This window comes from Chionomys nivalis, chromosome 19 (assembly GCF_950005125.1).
Source record: "Chionomys nivalis chromosome 19, mChiNiv1.1, whole genome shotgun sequence".
Lineage (NCBI taxonomy): Eukaryota > Metazoa > Chordata > Mammalia > Rodentia > Cricetidae > Chionomys > Chionomys nivalis.
Window position 1 is genome coordinate 62,787,353 of NC_080104.1, and position 20,044 is coordinate 62,807,396.

General features: G+C 48.5%; 1 protein-coding gene across 4 annotated transcripts; it reads left to right on the forward strand.

Annotated features, from left to right (window-relative positions):
- The first annotated feature begins 1,035 nt into the window (after positions 1–1,035).
- Positions 1,036–17,251, forward strand: Mdc1 (mediator of DNA damage checkpoint 1). 4 transcript variants are annotated; one of them, XM_057794588.1, is made up of 15 exons: positions 1,036–1,161; positions 3,791–3,926; positions 5,677–6,057; positions 6,137–6,212; positions 6,731–8,001; positions 8,126–8,191; positions 8,335–8,424; positions 10,922–11,647; positions 11,754–11,797; positions 12,857–14,572; positions 14,647–14,769; positions 14,846–15,028; positions 15,286–15,411; positions 15,505–15,615; positions 16,664–17,251. In XM_057794588.1, the coding sequence occupies exons 2-15, from the start codon at positions 3,794–3,796 to the stop codon at positions 16,829–16,831; spliced, it is 5,214 nt and encodes a 1,737-aa protein (XP_057650571.1). In that variant the 5' UTR covers positions 1,036–1,161; positions 3,791–3,793; the 3' UTR covers positions 16,832–17,251. The 4 variants fall into 4 exon arrangements, with proteins under 4 accessions (XP_057650571.1, XP_057650570.1, XP_057650573.1 ...); XM_057794587.1 differs by lacking the exon at positions 1,036–1,161 and adding an exon at positions 1,402–1,461; XM_057794590.1 differs by lacking the exon at positions 1,036–1,161 and adding an exon at positions 1,402–1,461 and having other exon boundaries at positions 10,922–11,140.
- The last annotated feature ends 2,793 nt before the right edge of the window (positions 17,252–20,044 follow it).

Consider the following 20,044-nt stretch of genomic DNA (forward strand, 5'->3'; position numbering starts at 1 on the left):
GGGAGGCAGAGGCAGGCGGATCTCTGTGAGTTCGAGGCCAGCCTGGTCTACAAGAGCGAGTTCCAGGACAGGCTCCAAAGCTACGGAGAAACCCTGTCTCGAAAAAAAAAAAAATATTCAATCAATACCCAGATCAAGTCATCTTTTAAATAAAAGAACATTAAATAGCACTAATGTCGCCTTGTTCATTAAAAAATGTTTTGGTTTTGGTGATGCTAACAATGAAAGTAATTATTTTTGGTTTTTTAAATTTGAATTTGTCCCATAAACAGTAGGAACATGGGGAAGGAATCCAACTTAGAGCTTCAACGTGTGCCGATTTTATTGTGAACATACCGAGAGATAACCGATGGGAAAGAACTCTAAACTACCCAAGTCCAATTTCTTGCTATGCTTTCATCTTTTATAATGATAATGAAACAAATTATTTTATCATATTTTTCCCTTTTCTGTGTTTTGAAAGATGACACCTTTGAGGTTTTAGCAAAACAGTTTGCCTAGCCACGTTTGTTTTATTTAGGATTTTCCATTTAGGAAGGTGACCTCAAAATGTCCGTCATCTTCTACATATTATTTCTACTAAGCAGTCCAAACCAAAAAGAAATGAAATTCCTCTGCAATGGAGAGTTCTCAAGCGCCACGCCTACGGGCAGCTTTCCAACCTGCAACCTCCAGCCACGACTGCAGCCTGCAACCCCTCATTTCTCTTGAGCCGGCCGGCGCCATTTCTGGGATGACCGAGAAGGGCGCTCTGGCCCCGGGACAACGTCGATGGTACAGCCCTTCTAGCCGCCGGCAACTGGCGCCAGACTCTCTGGTAGGCATTTGGAAATCTGCGCGGAAAGTGTGCGGTTGGATGACGTCGCGCCGGTGGGTTGGGCCATGGTGCTGGCCAATCAACGGGCCGTGTTCTCAGGCCCCCACCCCCTGCCCGCCCCCCGCGTTTCCTCCGGCGTTTTTCCCGCCGCTAGCCACACTTTAAAGCTGTGAGGGGCGAGGCGGGGGCGGGGCTTCCTGCCCGGGATTTGAATCAATCGGCGCGCTCCGAGTTTTGAAAGACAGCTCCGGGAGCCAATCAGCGCATCGGCCCTCTTCCGGGATCCGCGTTCCCGCCACCCCGCCGGCGGCCGTTACTGGTGGCGCGCGCGCGGGGTTTCGTAGGTGAGTTCGGCCGCCGGCACCCTGCTTACCTCCTCCAGGCCTCCCGCGGGCCGGAGGGGCGTGCCTTAGGTGTCACTGGGCGGAGGTAATGTGGGCTGCCCGTTTAGATCCTCACGCTAATTATGGCCCCGGTGTAGGTTCGGTGACGCGGAGTCTTTAGGCCACGAGGGAACACACTCGCGCGTGGGTCAGATTGGAGCGAGAGTCGTAGGCATCGGCTGGGTTGACAGTACGGAGTTTCCTTCTTGGGGTTCCCTACTTTCCCTGTCAACGGTTTCCCCATGTGTGGCATCTTTATAGGTAAAACCTACCCATGCAATTTTGAATTTTTGTCTTTAATTTTTTTCCCCTTAGTCTGGAGCTCTGGAGATGGAGCTCCCATGAGAGCAGGGTTTATTTTGGTTTACGCTGTGTGCCAAATACCGCGAAAGGGACCAGGTGCCCGTAATGTTGTAGAGAAGCCGGACCCCGATGTGGGGGTGGGAGATGCAGATACAGTCCCACCTGTTCCGATCTGGAGGGATTTGTGAAAGACGTGTTTGAATTTAATCCAGACAGTGTTGAGATCACATAGGCTATTGCCAAGGCGTTACCAGGATCCTTAAAACCCATCTGTGTCGTTTCTCATATGAAAAAATAATGGTTATATCCTCAGGATTCTTCGGAAGAATAAATCAGTCAGTCAACTTAAAGTATTAAAACAGTTTGACCCGGGCAAGGTGGCGCACGCCTTTAATCCCAGCACTTGGGCAGAGGCAGGCGGATCTCTTAGTTCAAGGCCAGCCTGGTCTACGGAGTGAGTCCCAGGATAGCTAGGGCTACAGAGAAACCTGTCTGGGGGGAAAAAATGGAGACAGTTTTTAACATACATAAGTCTCTATGTTGCATCTGTACAGTTCTCTGTGTCCTTAGCAGTTAGAAAAAAAAATAGAAAACAGTTTATTTATTTATTTATTTATTTATTTATTTATTTATTTATTTTTGTTTTGCAAGACAGGGTTTCTCTGTGGCTTTGGAGCCTGTCCTGGAACTAGCTCTTGTTGACCAGGCTGGTCTCAAACTCACAGTGCCTGCCTCTGCCTCCCAAGTGCTGGGATTAAAGGCGTGCGCCACCACTACCCGGCTACAACTTGCTATTTTTTAAAAACAGGGTCTTATTTGTTTGTTTTGAAGTGGGGTTTCTCTGTAGCCTTGGTTGTCCTGGAACTCATTCTGTAGATCAGGCAGGCCTCGAACTCACAGAGATCCTCCTGCCTCTATCTCCCACATGCTGCAATTAAAGGCGTGCGCCACCTCCGTCCAACTTAAAAAAGGGTCTTAACATGTTGTCCGAGTGTACCCGGAGCTCCTGGACTCCGGCAGTTGCACTGCTTCAGCTTGCTCAGTAGCTGGTGCTGTGGACTTACACCAGCTCAATCCAGTTTCTCATGCTCTTATATACTTTAAAGTCTAGCTCAGTGGTAAAGCATTTGCCTTGTGTGAGGCCTAAGTATAGTCTCTGGTACCTAAAATCCCATAAAATACCCCTTTGTATGTAATGGTATTCTTGGACCTTAATTCTTTGTCATGACCAAAAGTATAAATGTGCACATATGTATCATTTGTTTCATTTTGGAGGACAAGGTCTTAGTACCTAAGGCTGGTTTCCACAGACAGGGTCTAACTACATAGACTATAAATACAAGACTAACCTTGAACTCACAGAACTCGGGCTGCCTCTGCCTCCCAAGTGCTATACCTGCTATATCACGTGTGTATCATCGTACCTGGCTAAGTCTCCCAACTCTTCATCTTCCTGCCTCAGCACCCCAAGTGCTGGGATTACAGATATATGACAACATGTTTGAATCAAAGATTTTTGTTTGTTTGTTTTTAGACAGGGTTTCTCGGTGTAACCCTGACTGTCCTGGAACCCACTATGTAGACTAGTCTAGCCTTGAACTTGGAGATCACCCATCTCTACCTCTCAAGTGCTGGGATTAAAGGGATGTGCCATTTACTACCTAGCCCCCAAAAAAGTGTGTTGTTTTTTATTTTGTATTGGTAGTTTTAAGTGTTGAACATATGCCCTCAAATAGGCTAGCCAAACAGTTTACCACTGACATATTCTTACTATCTGCCCCTCCCAGTATTTTTTTAAATATTTATTTATTTATTATGTATATAATATTTTGTGTGTATGCCTGAAGGCCAGAAGAGGGCACCAGACCTCATCACAGATGGTTGTGAGCCACCATGTGGTTGCTGGGAATTGAACTCAGGACCTTTGGAAGAGCAGGCAATGCTCTTAGCCGCTGAGCCATCTCTCCAGCCCCCCCCATCCCCAGTATTTTTACATACTTCAGAATGACTGACAGAAAAGCATCAGTCACCTCATGGTGGCTCCCATCTTTAATCCCAGCACTCAGTAGACAGAGACAGGTGGATCTTTGAGTTTGAGGCCAGCCTGGTCTACAGAGTGAGTTCCAGGAGAGCCCTACATAGAGAAACTGTGTCTGTGGAAAAACAGAAAAAGAGAAAGAAAAGCATCATCTCCATATGTATCCAAGCTTACCACCAGTTATTTTTTTCTCTATAAGCGCTTATATAAACTAATGAAAAGAACAATGATAATGTGTTTTCTTTGCAGATCATGGAAAACACCCAGGTTATTGACTGGGATGCTGAAGAAGAGGAGACAGAAATATCCGATGGGTCCCTGGGGCATAGCTTGGAGCCTATAGGGCGGCTACGTCTCTTCAGTAGTGCTCATGGACCAGAAAGAGGTCAGGGGATTGTTGGCAGCTGAAATATGAATATGGGTTTTTTCTTTGCCTTAAATGGTTGTTGGATCATTGGTAGAACTTTATATGTTTCAAAAGGGATATGAATAATTATTCTTTTTTTAATTTTTTTTTCCCGAGACAGGGTTTCTCTGTGGTTTTGGAGCCTGTCCTGGAACTAGCTCTTGTAGACCAGGCTGGTCTCAAACTCACAGAGATCCGCCTGCCTCTGCCTCCCTAGTGCTGGGATTAAAGGCGTGCGCCACCACCGCCCAGTGTGAATAATTAATTCTACTAGGGATGGCAGAGAGGCCATGTGATTGACTATTCAGGCTGGTGGCCTGCATTTTCTAAGAGTTGATTTTCTTTTGCTAGAAAATTAAGAACTTGAAATAAAAATGCAGTATGGGGGCTGAAGAGATGATTCGGTGATTAGGGTACTTTCCTGCTCTTGTAGAGGACCTGGTTTACAGTCAGAGCACCCACGTGATGGGTCATATGTACTTGTAGCTCCAGGGCGCCTGCACAGACATGGTGGACATACACTCATACAGGTGCACACAAATACATAATAAAGAAATTTCTTTTGTTTTTTTTTTTTTTGTGTTTTTTCGAGACAGGGTTTCTCTGTGGTTTTGGAGCCTGTCCTGGAACTAGCTCTTGTAGACCAGGCTGGTCTCGAACTCACAGAGATCCGCCTGCCTCTGCCTCCCTAGTGCTGGGATTAAAGGGATTAAAGGCCTGTGCCACCACCGCCCGGCTTTTTTTTTTTTTTTTTTTTTTTTTTTTTTGAGACAGGGTTTCTCCTCTGTAGCTTTTAGAGCTACAGAGAAAATACTCGGCCACGCATATAATTTTTGAAAAATTAAAATACATTGTGGCCTAGAAATGGGTGATGGTGATTGTGGAAGGACAATGGATGTGTAATACAACTGAACGGTATATTCACAATGATTGAGATGCTTATATTTGTATTGTGTATGTTTTTGTTTTTCTATGTAGTTCTTTCTGTCCTGGACTTAATATGTAGACCAGCTTCAAACTCACAGAGATCCACTTACCTCTACCTCTCAAATGCTAGAATTAAAGGCCTGTGCCACTACGCCCAGCCTGTATTGTGTATTTTATCCAACGAAAAACACCCCTTGGGCGTGGTAGTGTCTGTGATTCCTGTATTGAGGAGGTGAATCTAGAGTTTGAGGATAACCTAGACCACATAGTAAGTTTGAAACCAATCTGGGCTACATAATGAGACCCTGGATCAAAAACAAAGCAAGGGCTGCAGTTCAGGGAAGAGTGCTTAGCTAGCATGCATAAAACTCTGTTTTCAAGTTTGAGCAATTAGAAAACAAGAATAGTGTGAGTAGATAAAATACTGCAGGTGAGTAATGTATTGTAAGTGCCAAACAAAAAACCCACTCTGACCAAGAGTAAATGCTCTCCTATGCTGGTTATTTTTTTGTTGTTATTGTTGTTTTTGTTTTTTCGAGACAGGGTTTCTCTGTAGCTTTGGAGCCTGTCCTGGAACTCCCTTTGTAGACCAGGCTGGTCTCGAACTCACAGAGATCCGCCTGCCTCTGCCTCCCGAGTGCTGGGATTAAAGGCGTGCGCCACCACCGCCCGGCATGCTGGTTATTTTTTAATCCCTGTAAGAGCTTTGAGTGAATAGTAGGGTACCATCTTTAGGCCAGGACTCCTCTGATTTTAATATTTCTGTTTGACCTATTCTTTTATATTTCTTTTCAATCCTTAGATTTCCCTCTCTACCTTGGCAAGAATGTAGTTGGCAGAAGCCCTGACTGCTCTGTGACCCTGCCTTTTCCATCCATCTCTAAACAGCATGCAGTGATTGAGATCTCTGCTTACAACAAAGCCCCTATCCTCCAGGATTGTGGGAGCCTCAATGGCACTCAGCTCGTAAAGCCCCCTAAGGTCCTAACCCCTGGAGTGAGCCATCGTCTGAAGGACCAGGAATTAATTCTGTTTGCAGACTTTCCCTGCCAATACCGTCGCTTGGATGTCCCTCCACCTTTGGTCTCTCGGGGATTTCTAACTATAGAAGGGACCCCCAGAACACAGGGAGAATCCCAGACATCCCGAGTTTTGTTGGCTGAGGATTCAGAGGAGGAAGTGGGTAAGTTTGGGCCTTGGGAGTGTGTGTAAATAGACAGGGATGGAGATATAAGTTTTTCATTCCTTCCCGTTCCTGCCAGATTTTCCTTCTGGAAGGTGTGTGATAAATGGATCAAGAAATCCAACATCCCCATCAGCAACAGTTGTTCCGGAGAGGTGAGTACCAAAGCACCAGATAACCGAGTCTTTCATTTTGTTTGGCAATCCTCTGGGTTCAGTTTGAATATTGAGATAACAGGTTTGAGCCATCTTACCTGGTTTTAGACACCTCCACTTTTGAATAAGGAGTTAAAGTGTCAGTCTTGAAGAGATGAGATGATTTTTTTTTAAAGATTTGTTTATTTATTATGTATACAGTGTTCTGTCTGCATATATGTCACCAGATCTCATTATAGATGGTTGTGAGCCACCATGTGGTTGCTGGGAATTGAACTCAGGATCTCTGGTAGAGCAGGCAGTGCTCTTAACCTCTGAGCCATCTCTCCAGCCTCCAAGATGATTCTCTTGAGAAGTGGAGCTGAGAGCCTAGGCATAATCATTTCCTCAGCTAAATTAAATTATGATGAGCATTTCTGGTATACTCGGTGGAGACAGGAAAAGCAGCTGCCAGCAGTGGCAGTGCCTGCTCTTAAGGCACTCATGGAAGTCATCCTGTGGATTCTTTGTCTTTGCAGTGATGAAGAGGCATCTTCTCCAGCCCCGAGAGCCCCTGGGCTGTCTCTGCCCTTTGACGTGGGCAGTGACACAGATGAAGAGCAGGGTCAGCAGCCGGCAGTGGGGGGATCCTCTTCAGCTAGGGCAGGTGCTGCTGCTGTAGAGGCTGAGCAGCCTGGAGTTAAAGGAATGACAGCTGGCATCCAGCTGGGACAGGCACAGCCTACTGAGCCAAAGTTCAAGGACGCGAAAGTCAAGAGTGAGGCTGGCAATGGAGCAGCTCAGGTTGGGTCAGTTCTGGAGAGGAACCTCACTCTTGGGGAGGACAGTGACACAGATGTGGAAGGAGAGGAGGGGGTTCCTATGACCCCATGTGTAGGTCCTGGGAAGAAGAAGCAAGTCCTGCTTGGAGTTGGTCCAGGGGACCCTGGAGCTCCTGGAGTGGGACATGTGCAGGGCAGCCCAGCCTCAGCTGTGGAGGAGGGCAGGGCGCCAGTGGCTGTCCCTTCAGAGACAAACCACACACCCATGGTGATTGACAGTGACACAGACGAGGAGGGTGAAGTCTCAGCAGCACTCACCTTGGCCCATCTGAAAGAGAGGGGAATTACTTTGTGGAGCAGAGACTCAGGCATGGAAGAGGTCAAGTCCCAACCCCAGGTCCTTGTAGAGCGAAGCCAGAGTGCCTCTGGAAGAGACAGTGACACGGATGTGGAGGAGGGAAAGAGAGAAATGGTCCCTGACAGCCCAATGGACATAGATGAGGCTCTCACTGTCAGGCATTCAGAGAGCCAGCCTCCCCATAGAGCCAGGGATGGAGGTGAGGATGTGGACATGAACTCCCCTGGTGGCCACCTCGAGGGAAATCAGGCCTCCTCTGCCACAGTAGACAACAATGCTACACAAGTGGAGGAGGAAGTCCCGCCAGAGCCAGCTGTTACCCTGGGGGAGAAGCACCAGCTGCCTCTAGAGGAAGCCCAGCCTTCTGAGGAGGCCTGGGAAGCAGCTGTGGGGGAAGGCTCATCTTCAGCAGTGGCAGATGTAAGAAAGAGCCAGCAGCCAGTAGCAGAAGATGCTCGGACAGAGTGTACTACAGCTGTTTCTGAGGCGGAGAGCACTCTTGTGGGGGCCCAAAGAAGGTCACCTACTGCACCAGTGGAGCAGGTGGTGGTATATACAGGTACTCGAGGGGATCCCACACAGCCACAGAGAGAGGGAGCCCAGACTCCCACAGGAAGAGAGAAAGGAGCACAAATGGGCAGAACCAAGAATGCCAAAGACTGCTCTGATGGTAAGTGCTGCCCTCTGCTCTGCCGTTGACCCTTGAAATAGGTTGTCTATAAGGTTAGAGGAGAACTGTAAAGGTCTTGAGGATGAGAGCTGATACTTTATCTGTCTCATATCTCTTCCCACAGAATCTGACGATCTGTGCCTTCCAGCTACCCAGTGCTTTGTAGAAAGGGAGAGCCAGAGCTCAGAAGGTGAGGACATTGTGGTGTTTGTAACTGAGTACAGTAGAAGCTGGTGATTAGACTGGTGGTCCTTGAAAGACGGTACGACCTAGATAGGGAGTGGGGCCTGGCATTCTGGGGGAGCTGTATTCCAGCCATCTTTTCTTGTGCAGCTCAGAGTTTGGAAGATGAGCCTACCCAGGGCTTCCCATGGACTCTGCCCCAAGAGCCTGGGCCTTCCCATCTTAGCCTTCAGACTCCAGGTATAACAAAGTCTCTCTGAACCCTCAGCTTCGTATTCTTTCTTGTTTTCTTCCTCTCCATCCTTTCATGGTCTGTCTTGTTGGGAACTGTGGACCCCCAGACCCTGAATTTTCTGTAAACAACTTGTTTTCTTCTGCTTGCAGCTGCTTTGAACACAAGACAGGGGAGTGGTTTCTGGTGGGCTTGCACCTGAGAGTTAGGGCATAGCCGTTTGTCAAGGAGACCCTATATAAGCTGCCCTGGAACACAATACAGTTGGCATTCTTTTTTTTTTTTTTTTTTTTTTTTTTTTTTGGTTTTTCGAGACAGGGTTTCTCTGTGGCTTTGGAGCCTGTCCTGGAACTAGCTCTTGTAGACCAGGCTGGTCTCGAACTCACAGAGATTCACCTGCCTCTGCCTCCCAAGTGCTGGGATTAAAGGCGCGCGCCACCACCACCCGGCTTACAGTTGGCATTCTTGAGGCATTCGTGGCGTTCTTGTTTCAAGAGTGACCTGTGTCTCTATGTGTGTGTGTTTCAGTCTGCAGCCCCTTGTGCAGCTTGCGAACTGTGCAGTAGTGCAGGCAGTACGCTACAGCCTTATTACTGTAGTACAAGAAGGACAGTTGCTACAGGACCGTAGTCCCACGTAGCGCAGGAATTACAAGTTTTATTTTAGATTTATCTATTTTTATGTGTATGAGTGTTTGCTTGCATGTACGTACGTTCACCATGTGCATGCCTGCTGCTCACAGAGGTCAGGAGAGGTTGTCTTATCCCCTGGAACTGGAGTTAAGAACAGTAGTGAGTCACCATGTGATTTCAGAACTGAACCCAGGTCCTCTGCTAGAGCAACCAGTACTATTAAATTCTGAGCCATCGCCGGGCGGTGGTGGCGCACGCCTTTAATCCCAGCACTCGGGAGGCAAAGGCAGGCGGATCTCTGTGAGTTCGAGACCAGCCTGGTCTACAAGAGCTAGTTCCAGGATAGGCTCCAAAGCCAGAGAAACCCTGTCTCGAAAAACCAAAAAAAAAAAAAAAAAATTCTGAGCCATCTCTCCAGCCCCTCATTCATCTTAATTTGCTTGTTTGTTTGGAGACAAAGAGTTCATACAGCTGAGGATGAGCTCGAACTTCTGGTCCTCTGAGTGCTGGGATTATAGGTGTGTGCCACCACATCCAGCTAAGGATGGACAGGGCTTCCTGAGTGCTGGATGAGCTCTCTAGCAGCTGAGCTATATCCCCAGCACCACCATTCACACTCTTGCTGTTTTACTGGTGCTCTCCTTTTCATGAGGAAAAGAAATCCATAGCAGACATGTGATACACACTTGGGACGCAGAGGCAGGAGCTCAGAGCTAACCTAAACTACATAGAAAGTACGTTAGACCTTGTCTCAAAAAGAGAAAAAAAAGATGGAGCTTGGGCAGTGCTGGTGCACACCTTTAATCCCAGCGCTCGGGAGGCAGAGGCAAGTAGATCTCTCAGTTTGAGGCCAGTTTAGCATACAGAGTGAGTACCAGGACAGCCAGGGATACACAGAGAAACCCTGTCTCGGGGTGGGGGTGGGGGGTCAGGGAGATGGGCTGGAGAAATGGCTGAATGGTTAAGAGTGGCAACTGTTCGGGGGACAAGAGTTCAGTTCTGGCTCCCAGACAACTGCCTGTACACCCACCTTCTGGAGATCCATGGGCACCCACACACATAATATATGCACATACATGTAAATAAAAATTTAAAAATACATCTTAAAAAATAAGACAATAAGCTGGGCAGAGATAGCACACGCCTTTAATCCCAGCACATGGGAGGTAGAGGCAGGCAGATCTCAGTAAATTTGAGGCCAGCCTGGTCTATAAAAACGAGTTTCACCAGCCTGGTCTACAGAGCTAGTTCCAGGACAGGCTCCAAAGCCACAGAGAAACCCTGTCTCGAAAAACAAAAAAAAAAAAAAAAGCGAGTTTCAGGCCCTCCAGAACTGTCACACAGAGAAACCCTATGTCAGAAAACAAAGCAAGACAACAAATAAAAGCAGGTTACTGGGCCTTACCCTGATTCTAGTTCAGGAGATTTGGGATTGGCCCAGAAAGTCAATTTTTCCCCTCTGCAGGGGAACTCGGGGCCTTACGCATGCCCAGGAGTACTCTCCTCGGGCACATACCCAATCCTTGTTTTTCAGAGATTATAATCTAAATAGCACGTAGTATTTTAACTGCCACCCTATTCCAGGCTTGCCTTTAGTAACCCATTTAGCCATTTGTGAGAGTGCCGTAGCTCTTTGCCTTATTGCCTTTAAAAAAAAACTTTATTTAACTTTATTTTATGTGCATTGGTATGATGATGTCAGATTCTCTGGAACAGGAGTTACAGACAGCTGTGAGCTGCCTATGTGGATGCTGGGAATTGAACCCAGGTCCCCTGGAAAAGCAATCAGTGCTCTTAACCATTGAGCCATCTCGCCAGCCCCTTATTGCCTCCTTTACCTGCATGCCCATCTCCTTTTTCTGATCCTCTCTAGGTGCAGGTGCCCTGGATGTGCCTTGGGAGGTTTTGGCTACACAGCCATTTTGTCTGAGAGAACCTGAGGCCTCAGAACCCCAGCTCATCGCCACCCACCTTGAAGCTCATGGATCTCCTCCATCTCTACCTAGTGCACCACCAGGACACCAGCATTTGGTTCACACAGAGCTGTCGGGAGTTCAAGGCAGAGAGATACAAACTATGGAGAAAGCCATGGGTATACCAAAGGAAACAGCAGACAGGGTGACCCCTGAGAGAGAGCCATTGGAAAGGAAAGTCAGGGAAAGAGCATCAGACAGTGAGAGAGAGGATGTGATGGGGGAAGAACTACCTCAGGTGACAGAGGACAGAGAGCCAAAGACGGTGCTGGCTAGAGACGGACAGGGACAGGAGTCTAACAAGGGGAAGGGTGGGGATCCTGAAGGAAATAGGGAGAGTTTGAAGGTAGAAATGGAGATGTCCAAAGACACACAGAAGAGAGAGAGAGAAGTGGGGAAACCAGAACCAGAGAGAGAGTGGGAGCCAGCTGATTTAGAAGTGAACCTAGATAGAGGGGTGGCTGAGGGAGGGAGCCATGACCAGAAAGAACAGATTGCCAGTCCAACACTAAAGCCTGGACTTGGCATGGGGGACCTTGAGGGACTGACATCAGCCCCGCCAGTCTGTGGGAGCCAGGGAGATGGAGGAAAGGGAGACCCCGTGAGCCCCGGGAGGCAGCAGAGAGGTAAGTGAGGTCGAGGGAGGCAGTGTGCTGTGCAGCCCTCATGGCATTGGTCCTGCACTGCAGGCTGCACAGCACTCAGCCACTCCTGTTCCCACTCTCTGACTAGGCCGCTTGAGTTGCAAGATGACGTCTGCTGGAAAGGCTTCCGGGGTGAGCTACTTGTGTCCTGCCCCTACTTCACAAGTCACCCCCAACCCTGGCAGCTTCTTTGTCTACCCAGCCTGCCTTTAATCTATTGCTGTTTTCTCACTGCTTGTACATTTGTGCATGGCTGAGGGTGTGTGTTTGGGGAGGTGCATGAGGAAGCCAAGTAACAACCTGTGTGGTGTTCATCAGGAACCACCCAACTTTTGGGAAGGGTGGGAGTCAGGACCTTTAGCTGGGTTAGAATCTGTTAAAGTAGACTAGGCTGCTTGGCCAGCAAGCTCCCGGGACCATCCTGTCTCTACCCGCCTGGCTCTGGGATTGCAAGCTTATGTCACGATACCTGACTTTTTTACTTGGCTTCTGAAGCTCAGATTCAGATCCTAGTTGCTTGCCTTGTTACTGAACTCTGCAATCCCATGTTCTCCGTTTTCTTCATCACTCATTAGTTAACTTCTGTTCCTGTTCCGCCACCCATTGTTCCCAAGTGGCTGTTTTCTTTATTGACTCAGAAGTCTGTGCTTCTGCCCTCTTTGCCCGCCCACCAGTGCAGAACACTGTACTGGAGTTATGAAGAGAGAGGTCTCTTACGGTATCCAAAAGATTGCTTCTTCTCCCAAGGAGTTCCTAGCCTAAAGAAAGGTCACAGAAGTGCCAGTGAGCATGTCATGACCATAAATAGAATCAAAGCCAGACATACTGATGGGCCTGTCATCCCAGTACTGGGCAGTAAAGGCAGGAAGATGAGTGGAGAGAGGACACAGCAATCACATGAGGCCCTTCAGGAACACTGAGAAAGATCAAGATTCATGCCCACCTCTTTTTTTTTTTTAACTATTTTTATTTTATAATTCATTGGTGTTTTGCCTGCATGTATGTCTATGTGAGGGTGTCAGATCTTCTGGGAATGGAGTTACAAACAGGTATGAGCTGCCATGTGGGTGCTGGGAATTGAACTCAGGTACTCTGGAAGAGCAGCCAGTGCTCTTAATCACTGAGCCATCTCTCCAGGCCCACTGACCTCTTTCTTGCTACTTTTTATCACTTGCCCCTCCTCTTCCTCAGGGTGATCCAGAACCCCCAGCCCATTGCCTGCTTTCTCCAGTGCCTGAAGCTTCAGCTCTACCTCAGAGTCTCCTCGCCTCTCAGAGCCGAAAACAGTCTCTGCATCCACCTTTGACGTCTTCTCCTTCTGAGCCACACCTTCCTGAGAGTCTTCACACAGAGCCTCATGTCAGGCCTCGGCGGTCCTCCAGGATGACCCCCTCATCCTCTGCTGCCCTGAAGCCTTACACTGCCTGCCCCACAAACCTGCCTGCTGCCCCCAGACCCACATCTCAGGTCACTCGGGGCAGGGCAAATAAGTCCTCTGCCAGGACCCCAGAAGTGATTGTCCCTACAGACTCTGAGCTCCAGCCTCCCACCTCCACAGAACAACCTGCCATCCCCAGACCCACATCTCAGGTCACTCAGGGCAGCACAGACAGTTCCTTTGATAAGACACCTGAATCAGTTCTCACAGGTCCCAAAATCCAGCCTCCCACCACAGAACGGCCTGTTACCCCAAACCCTACACCTCGGGCCACTCGGGGCAGGCCAAGTAGGTCTTCCATCAAGACCCCAGAACTAAATGTCCCCACTAGCTCTGAACTCCAGCCTCCCACCTCCACAGAACAAGCTGTCATACCTAAACCCACATCTCGGGCCACCCGGAGCAGGGCACGTAAGTCTCCTATCAGGACCCCAGAACCAGTTGTCCCCACTGTCTCTGAAATTCAGCCGCCCACCTCCACAGAACAAGCTGTCATACCTAAACCCACATCTCGGGCCACCCGGGGCAGGCCACGTAAGTCTATCAGGACCCCAGAACCAGTTGTCCCCACCGGTCCCGAACTCCAGCCTGTTATCTCCACAGAAGAGCCTGTCACCCCTAATCTCACATCTCAGTCCTCTCAGGGCACGTCACGTAAGTCTATCAGGACCCCAGTTGTCCCCACTGGCCCTGAATTCCAGCCTGCCATCTCCACAGAACAGCCTGTCACCCCTGAGCTCTCATCTCAGGGAAGGGCACGTAGGTCTTCTGTCAGAACTCCTGAAGCCAGCATCTCCGCAGCCCCTGAACTTCAGCCTTTCACATCTAGAAAACCTCCTGCCCCCAAGCCCACAGCTCTGGGCACTCGGGGAAGGACATGTAAGCCCTCCATTGAGGAGTCTAAATCAGTTGAACCAGTAGCCCCTAATTTTGAGCCTCCCATCTCCACAGACCATCTTGTTACCCCTGAGGTGACAGATCAGAGCATAACACTAAAGTCTTCACCACTAAGTGCTTCCCCAGTGTCCACTACCCCTGAACTGGAACCTGGTCCCCCAGAGCCCGTTCCTCAAGGCAGTCGCCGAAGGAGGCGCAAGGCTGCGGGGAAACAGGGCTCCCACATAGTTCCCATTGACCATGAGCCTTACTCTGCACCCTCTAAACCCGAGTCCCAGTCTTTAACCAACCAAAGCTCAGGGACATTAGAAGAAGCTGAGTTGATTGCAGTCGCTCCTGAGGCTGCCATTGCTCAGGTTCCAGAGACCCCCCCTCACATTCCTCTGATGCAAAAGGAAGCGGCTGGGAGATCAGGGCTCACTCCCAAATCCCAGCCTGAGGCCTCTCGAGTCCACAAGGAGCTCTCCACTACCACAGACTCACCACTTCAGAAACGTCCCCGAAGACAAGTTCCCCAGATGACCATCGTCCCCAAGGAAGAAGATCCTCCAGAAACGCCAGTGAAGGAAGAGGTAAGAGTCAGCCAAGGCCCCCTAGCTAGGAGCAAAAGCTACAGGACTCAGATGCCCACTGACAGGATTTTCAGCCTCAGGAGAGAGCAATTCCAGTACCAGGCAAGAGAAAGAGGGGCCGTGCAGAAGATGAGACCCAGGGAAACCCAAGTCGAAGCCGGCGGGCTAAACCTAACCAAGAAGCAGTAGCTCCCAAGGTAGGAAACCAGGGCTGGGGGCTGAGGTGGGTGCAGCTGAGGTGGGTGCTGTGGCCATCTTCACACTGTCCCCTAGGTCCTCTTCACGGGAGTCGTGGATTCTCGTGGAGAGCGTGCAGTCCTGGCTCTGGGAGGCAGTCTGGCCAGCTCAGTAAATGAGGCCTCCCACCTGGTCACCGATCGCATCCGCAGGACAGTCAAGTTCTTGTGTGCTCTGGGGAAGGGTATCCCCATCCTCTCCCTGAACTGGCTGTATCAGGTAAGAAGATGGTGAGTAAGGAAAGACTGCTCACCTATCCTCAGGAAGCAGTGACAGGAGCAGAGGTGGGGAATGGCATGTTAGTGAGGCAGAGGCTGCTTTGAAGAGGTTTATTGTACGGGCCTGAATGACTCGGTGGTAGCGCACTTGCCCAGAGTGCTTGAAGTCTTGGGTGAGTCCTCAGCACTGGGAAGGAGAAAGAAGACATAATGAGTTCTCTTCACATGAACCGTTGTTCTGCCTGTTCTTCCCCTTAGTCCAGAAAGGCCGGTCACTTCTTGCCGCCTGATGACTACTTGGTGACTGATCCTGAACAAGAGAAGAATTTTAGCTTCAGCCTTCGGGATGCCCTGAGCCGGGCTCGGGAACGGAAACTGCTGGAGGTGAGGGGCTGCCTTCTGCAATATGCCTCAGTCCTGCCCAGTGGCCTTTGCCTCTCAGTGCAGACACCTGTCTCCACCTCTCCTCTTTGTTAGGGCTATGAGATTCATGTGACCCCTCGCGTGCAGCCACCTCCAGCTCAGATGGCAGAGATCATTGGCTGCTGTGGAGGCACTGTCCTGCCCAGCATGCCCCATTCCTACAAGGTATGACGGGCATGTGCACAGCCTGAGGGGGGACAGCTAGGAGGTGGTGAGGATGAGGACAGGGTGGAGACAAAGGCTGACAGGAGTGAGGGAAGAGAGCTGCTGGCACCAGTGGATATATACTCATAAAACAGCAGCCTGGACTGCGCGTGACTGTTCCCCCACCCAAATTGTGTTTTAAGATCTATATTATGCACAGAGAATAGGGGCCATCATGTGAGTGCTGGAAACCAAACCTGTTATTGCAAACCATCTCTCCAGCCCCCATTTTTTTAATTAAAAAAAAAAAATAAATCCATATACTTTGTGCCCATATTCAGCAGTTTTGATTATGTATCCTTTTTTTAAAGTCTGTAATCAGGGTGGCCTCAATCTAGCCGCAGCCCCTTACACCTAACCCAGCAGTTCTCGACCTTCTGACAGTGCTGGAGGGTTTTTTTGGTTTGTTTTGTTTTTTGTTTTTTTTCTGAGACATGGTTTCTCTGTAGCTTTGGAGCCTATCCTGGACTAGTTCTATAGACCAGGCTGGCCTCAAACTCACAGAGATCCTCCTGCCTCTGCCTCCCGAGTGCTGGGATTAAAGGCGTGCGCCACCACCGCCCGGCTTGGTGTGTGCAAATTATAATTATAAAAACAGCAATGGGGGCTCACATGGCAGCTGCTTGCCTAGGTAGCATATATAGCAGCTCTGGGTTTGACGCCTAGCACACGTAAACTGGCCTGTAATCCCAGCATCTGAGGTAGAGGCAAGAGGACCAGAAGTTCAAGATCATCTTTAGCTACGAAGTAAATTTCAGGCCAGCTCAGTATGAAACCGCTTTTCAAAAAGGAAAGTGGAAGGTAGTCTGATCTGTTTTGAGTTAACCTTTGGGGCATGAATACTTGATAGGCAGGGCAGTGTACTTCATGTATGCTTTGTATGTTTGTGCACGCATGTCTGTGTGTATGACTGTAGATACATATATAGTCTAGGTTCTGAGGCTGCTTAGGGCATCCTGATCTGTTCCTAGGTTCGTTCCTTCCCAATTCTGTCTTCTGCTCCTCACAGCCTCAGCGAGTTGTTGTGACCTGCACTGAAGACCTTCCTTGCTGTGCTGTCCCCACTCGCCTGGGGCTGCCCCTCCTCTCTTCTGAGTTCCTCCTGACTGGAGTGCTGAAGCAGGAAGCCACACCAGAGGCCTTTGTCCTCTCCAATTTAGAAATGTTATCTTCCTAAAAAATACAAATCTACCAGCAAACACTCCTAGAAAACACTTGGAAAAGAAACATAAATACACAATTAAGACCCAGCAAGGTAGTCCACACCTTTAATCTGAGCACTTGAGAGGCAGAGGTAGGCAGATTTTTGTTGAGTTCCAGGCCAGCCAGGGCTACATAATAAGATCCTTTCTCAAAAAACAAACAAACAAAAAACCCTCAGGCCTTCACAAAGACCTAAGATATTGGGAATGTGGGTAAGGCCACAGAGCTTTTGAAAAATAAAAAAATAAAAAAGGACTTTTTCCCTAAGATGTCCAGTTTTAAATTGTCCAAACCCAAGCTGGGGGTAGTTGTGTGGCAGAGCACTTGCCGTCGTGATGAGGGCCCCGCTTCAGTCAGCAGCCTGCAGCTGCTCTGGTGAAACTGCTGTCCCAGACCCAGCTTTTTTTTTTTTTTTTTTGGTTTTTCGAGACAGGGTTTCTCTGTGGCTTTGGAGCCTGTCCTGGAACTAGCTCTGTAGACCAGGCTGGTCTCGAACTCACAGAGATCCGCCTGCCTCTGCCTCCCGAGTGCTGGGATAGACAGGGTTTCACTGTAGCTTTTGGAGCCTGTCCTGGAACTAGTTCTTGTAGACCAGGCTGGCCTCGAACTCACGGAGATCCCCCTGCCTCCTGAGTGCTGGGATTAAAGGCGTGCGCCACCAGCGCCTGGCTCTTCCCAGGATTCTTAATTTACTAAGTAAAGCAGCTCCCAGGAATGCCTAACTGAGAAGATGCAGGTGGCTCATGGCATGTTTTCTGATCTGTGACTGGCCCGGTTAGAAAGGGTGTTCATGTGCTTTTGCAATGCTTGCTGTTAGTTGTGATCATCTCTGTGTAGGTCGGCGCTCAAGCAGCCTGCCTGACGGTGAGTTTCTGGTATGGCAACACAAGACAATCTGAACTTGCACTCCTTTATCAGCATCAATTTAGAGCAAATTATATTTGTTTTTAAGAGTTGGCCACTTTCCAAGATGTGGAGAGCATAGAACTCTTGGGCACTGCTAGTATTTGGTTTAGCCTCCGCAATCAACAGTTGAAAAGTTCCTTTAAAGTTGAGGGCAAAGTTAGTCACGCGCGCAGTTCCTGTAGTCCCACTACTTAGGAGGTTTGAAGCAGAAGTTCACAAATTCCAGTTCAGACTGGGCTACAGAGTAAAACCCCTGCTTTGAAAAGGTTTTTTGTTTTTTGTGGTTAGCTTTCATAATTTTTTTTTTTTTTTGGTTTTTCGAGACAGGGTTTCTCTGTGGTTTTGGAGCCTGTCCTGGAACTAGCTCTTGTAGACCAGGCTGGTCTCGAACTCACAGAGATCCGCCTGCCTCTGCCTCCCGAGTGCTGGGATTAAAGGCGTGCGCCACCACCGCCCGGCGTGCTTTCATAATTTTTACGATAGGTCAGTATTCATTTGACCTACCTGCTTACCATATGACCAGCAATGCTGTTCTTTCTCCTATTGGGAATTCTATACTTGACCTCTAATCTGAACAGTCCAGGTAGAGACTAGTGGGATCAGAAGTTCAAGGTCAGCTTTGGCTACTTAGCAAACGAGAGCCCAGTCTAAAACTACAAGACTCAACAGTGGAAAACAGGCACTTGATAAATGTTTTTGTTTTTTTGGATGGGGCTTTTTTTTCCTTTATGCTTGATAAGCAATGATTTTGCCGCTATGCCTCATTCCCAGCCCCCTATTACTTTTCATAATAGATAAATACAGAAATAGTATAGATGACTGGGTAGTGTTAACACACACCTTTTATTACAGCACTCGGGAGGCAGAGGCAGGTAGATCTCTGAGTTCGAGGCCAGCCTGGTCTACAGAGCTAGTTCCAAGACAGCCAAAGAGGGCTGTTATACAGAGAAACCCTGTATTGAAAAACCAAAAAGAGAAACTGTAGATGTTTGTCCAGCAAAGATGAAATATGCTGTGTGTACCAAAAGGAATGCTCAGACATGAAGTAAAACCCAGGATTTGATGATGAGTGTCAAGAACACCCTAAGTAAAAGAAGCAGACTCAAAGGACATTTGATTCTACCTGCATGATAACATCCAGGATGGGTGAATGCACCAAGATAAGAGTAGATCAATGCATCGCATCCCAGACTCCACGGACAGGGGAGAGTTTCACTGTGGGGAGCCAGAAAGAGGAAGTGGTTGTACATAGTGCAGAATATTAAATGCTACTGTACTAAATGTTTCTTTGCTACGTGAATTTCATTTCAATAAAAACATAGTTGCTAGCTTTGTATACTTTTCTGCTGTGAACTGTGTTAGAAAACTACTTTGGTGTAGTATATATAGCCTGCTTTCTCTCCGTGTGGTAGCTGTCATTTTGGGCCCTGCTCTCACTAGGCAATTGCTTTACAACTCATTTATACCCCAAGTATATGCTGAAACTTTATGGTTTTTCTTTTGGGGGTGGGCTGGGGGTTGAATCTAAGGTAAGGCTTGCAGCAATACTGCTCAAGTAAATGCTTCACCACTAAACTGTAGTCCCGGACCTTTGTTAATTTGGTGCCTGTGGAAACCGGAAGTCAGCCTTAAATGTCCTTCCTCAAGGAGTCCATTTTTTCTTTGAGACGGTATCTCACTGGGACTTGAAGCTCCTGGTTAGGCTAGGCTGGCTAGGCCAGTGAGCCCTAGGCATCTGCCCTTCTAGGTCTTTTTTTTTTTTTTTAATATTTATTTATTATATACACAATATTCTGTCTGTGTGAATGCCCACAGGCCAGAAGAGGGCACCAGACCCCATTACAGATGGTTGTGAGCCACCATGTGGTTGCTGGGAATTGAACTCAGGACCTTTGGAAGAGCAGGTAGTGCTCTTAACCTCTGAGCCATCTCTCCAGCCCCCTCCCCCCACCAGGTCTTGAATTATGAATGTTTTTAAGGGTGAAGCAGGATAAAGAGAAACCGCAAAGCAATCCTCGTTTTCCACCTACAAGCCCTTCTGGGACCGCTCAGAGCTCCTAGAACAGGGGAGTTAGACTGTGGTGCTCTGGTGCAGTCCTGGCACTTGGAGGCAGAGCAGCAACATCAATCAGCTCAAGACTATTCTAAGAGCTAGTTCCAGGACAGGCTCCAAAACCACAGAGAAACCCTGTCTCGAAAAAAAAAAAAAAGACTATTCTCAGCTACATAATTTCCAAGTTTGACGCCAGCTTGGGCTACATGAAGATTCTGCTATTTAAAT

Excerpts from the sequence above, each read along its gene's own strand:
- Mdc1 (XM_057794588.1), top strand. The coding sequence starts at position 3,794 with ATGGAAAACACCCAGGTTATTGACTGGGATGCTGAAGAAGAGGAGACA. Across the intron at positions 8,425-10,921 it reads TCTTAGCCTTCAGACTCCAG|GTGCAGGTGCCCTGGATGTG; the intron begins GTATAACAAAGT and ends GATCCTCTCTAG. Across the intron at positions 15,616-16,663 it reads GCATGCCCCATTCCTACAAG|CCTCAGCGAGTTGTTGTGAC; the intron begins GTATGACGGGCA and ends TGCTCCTCACAG.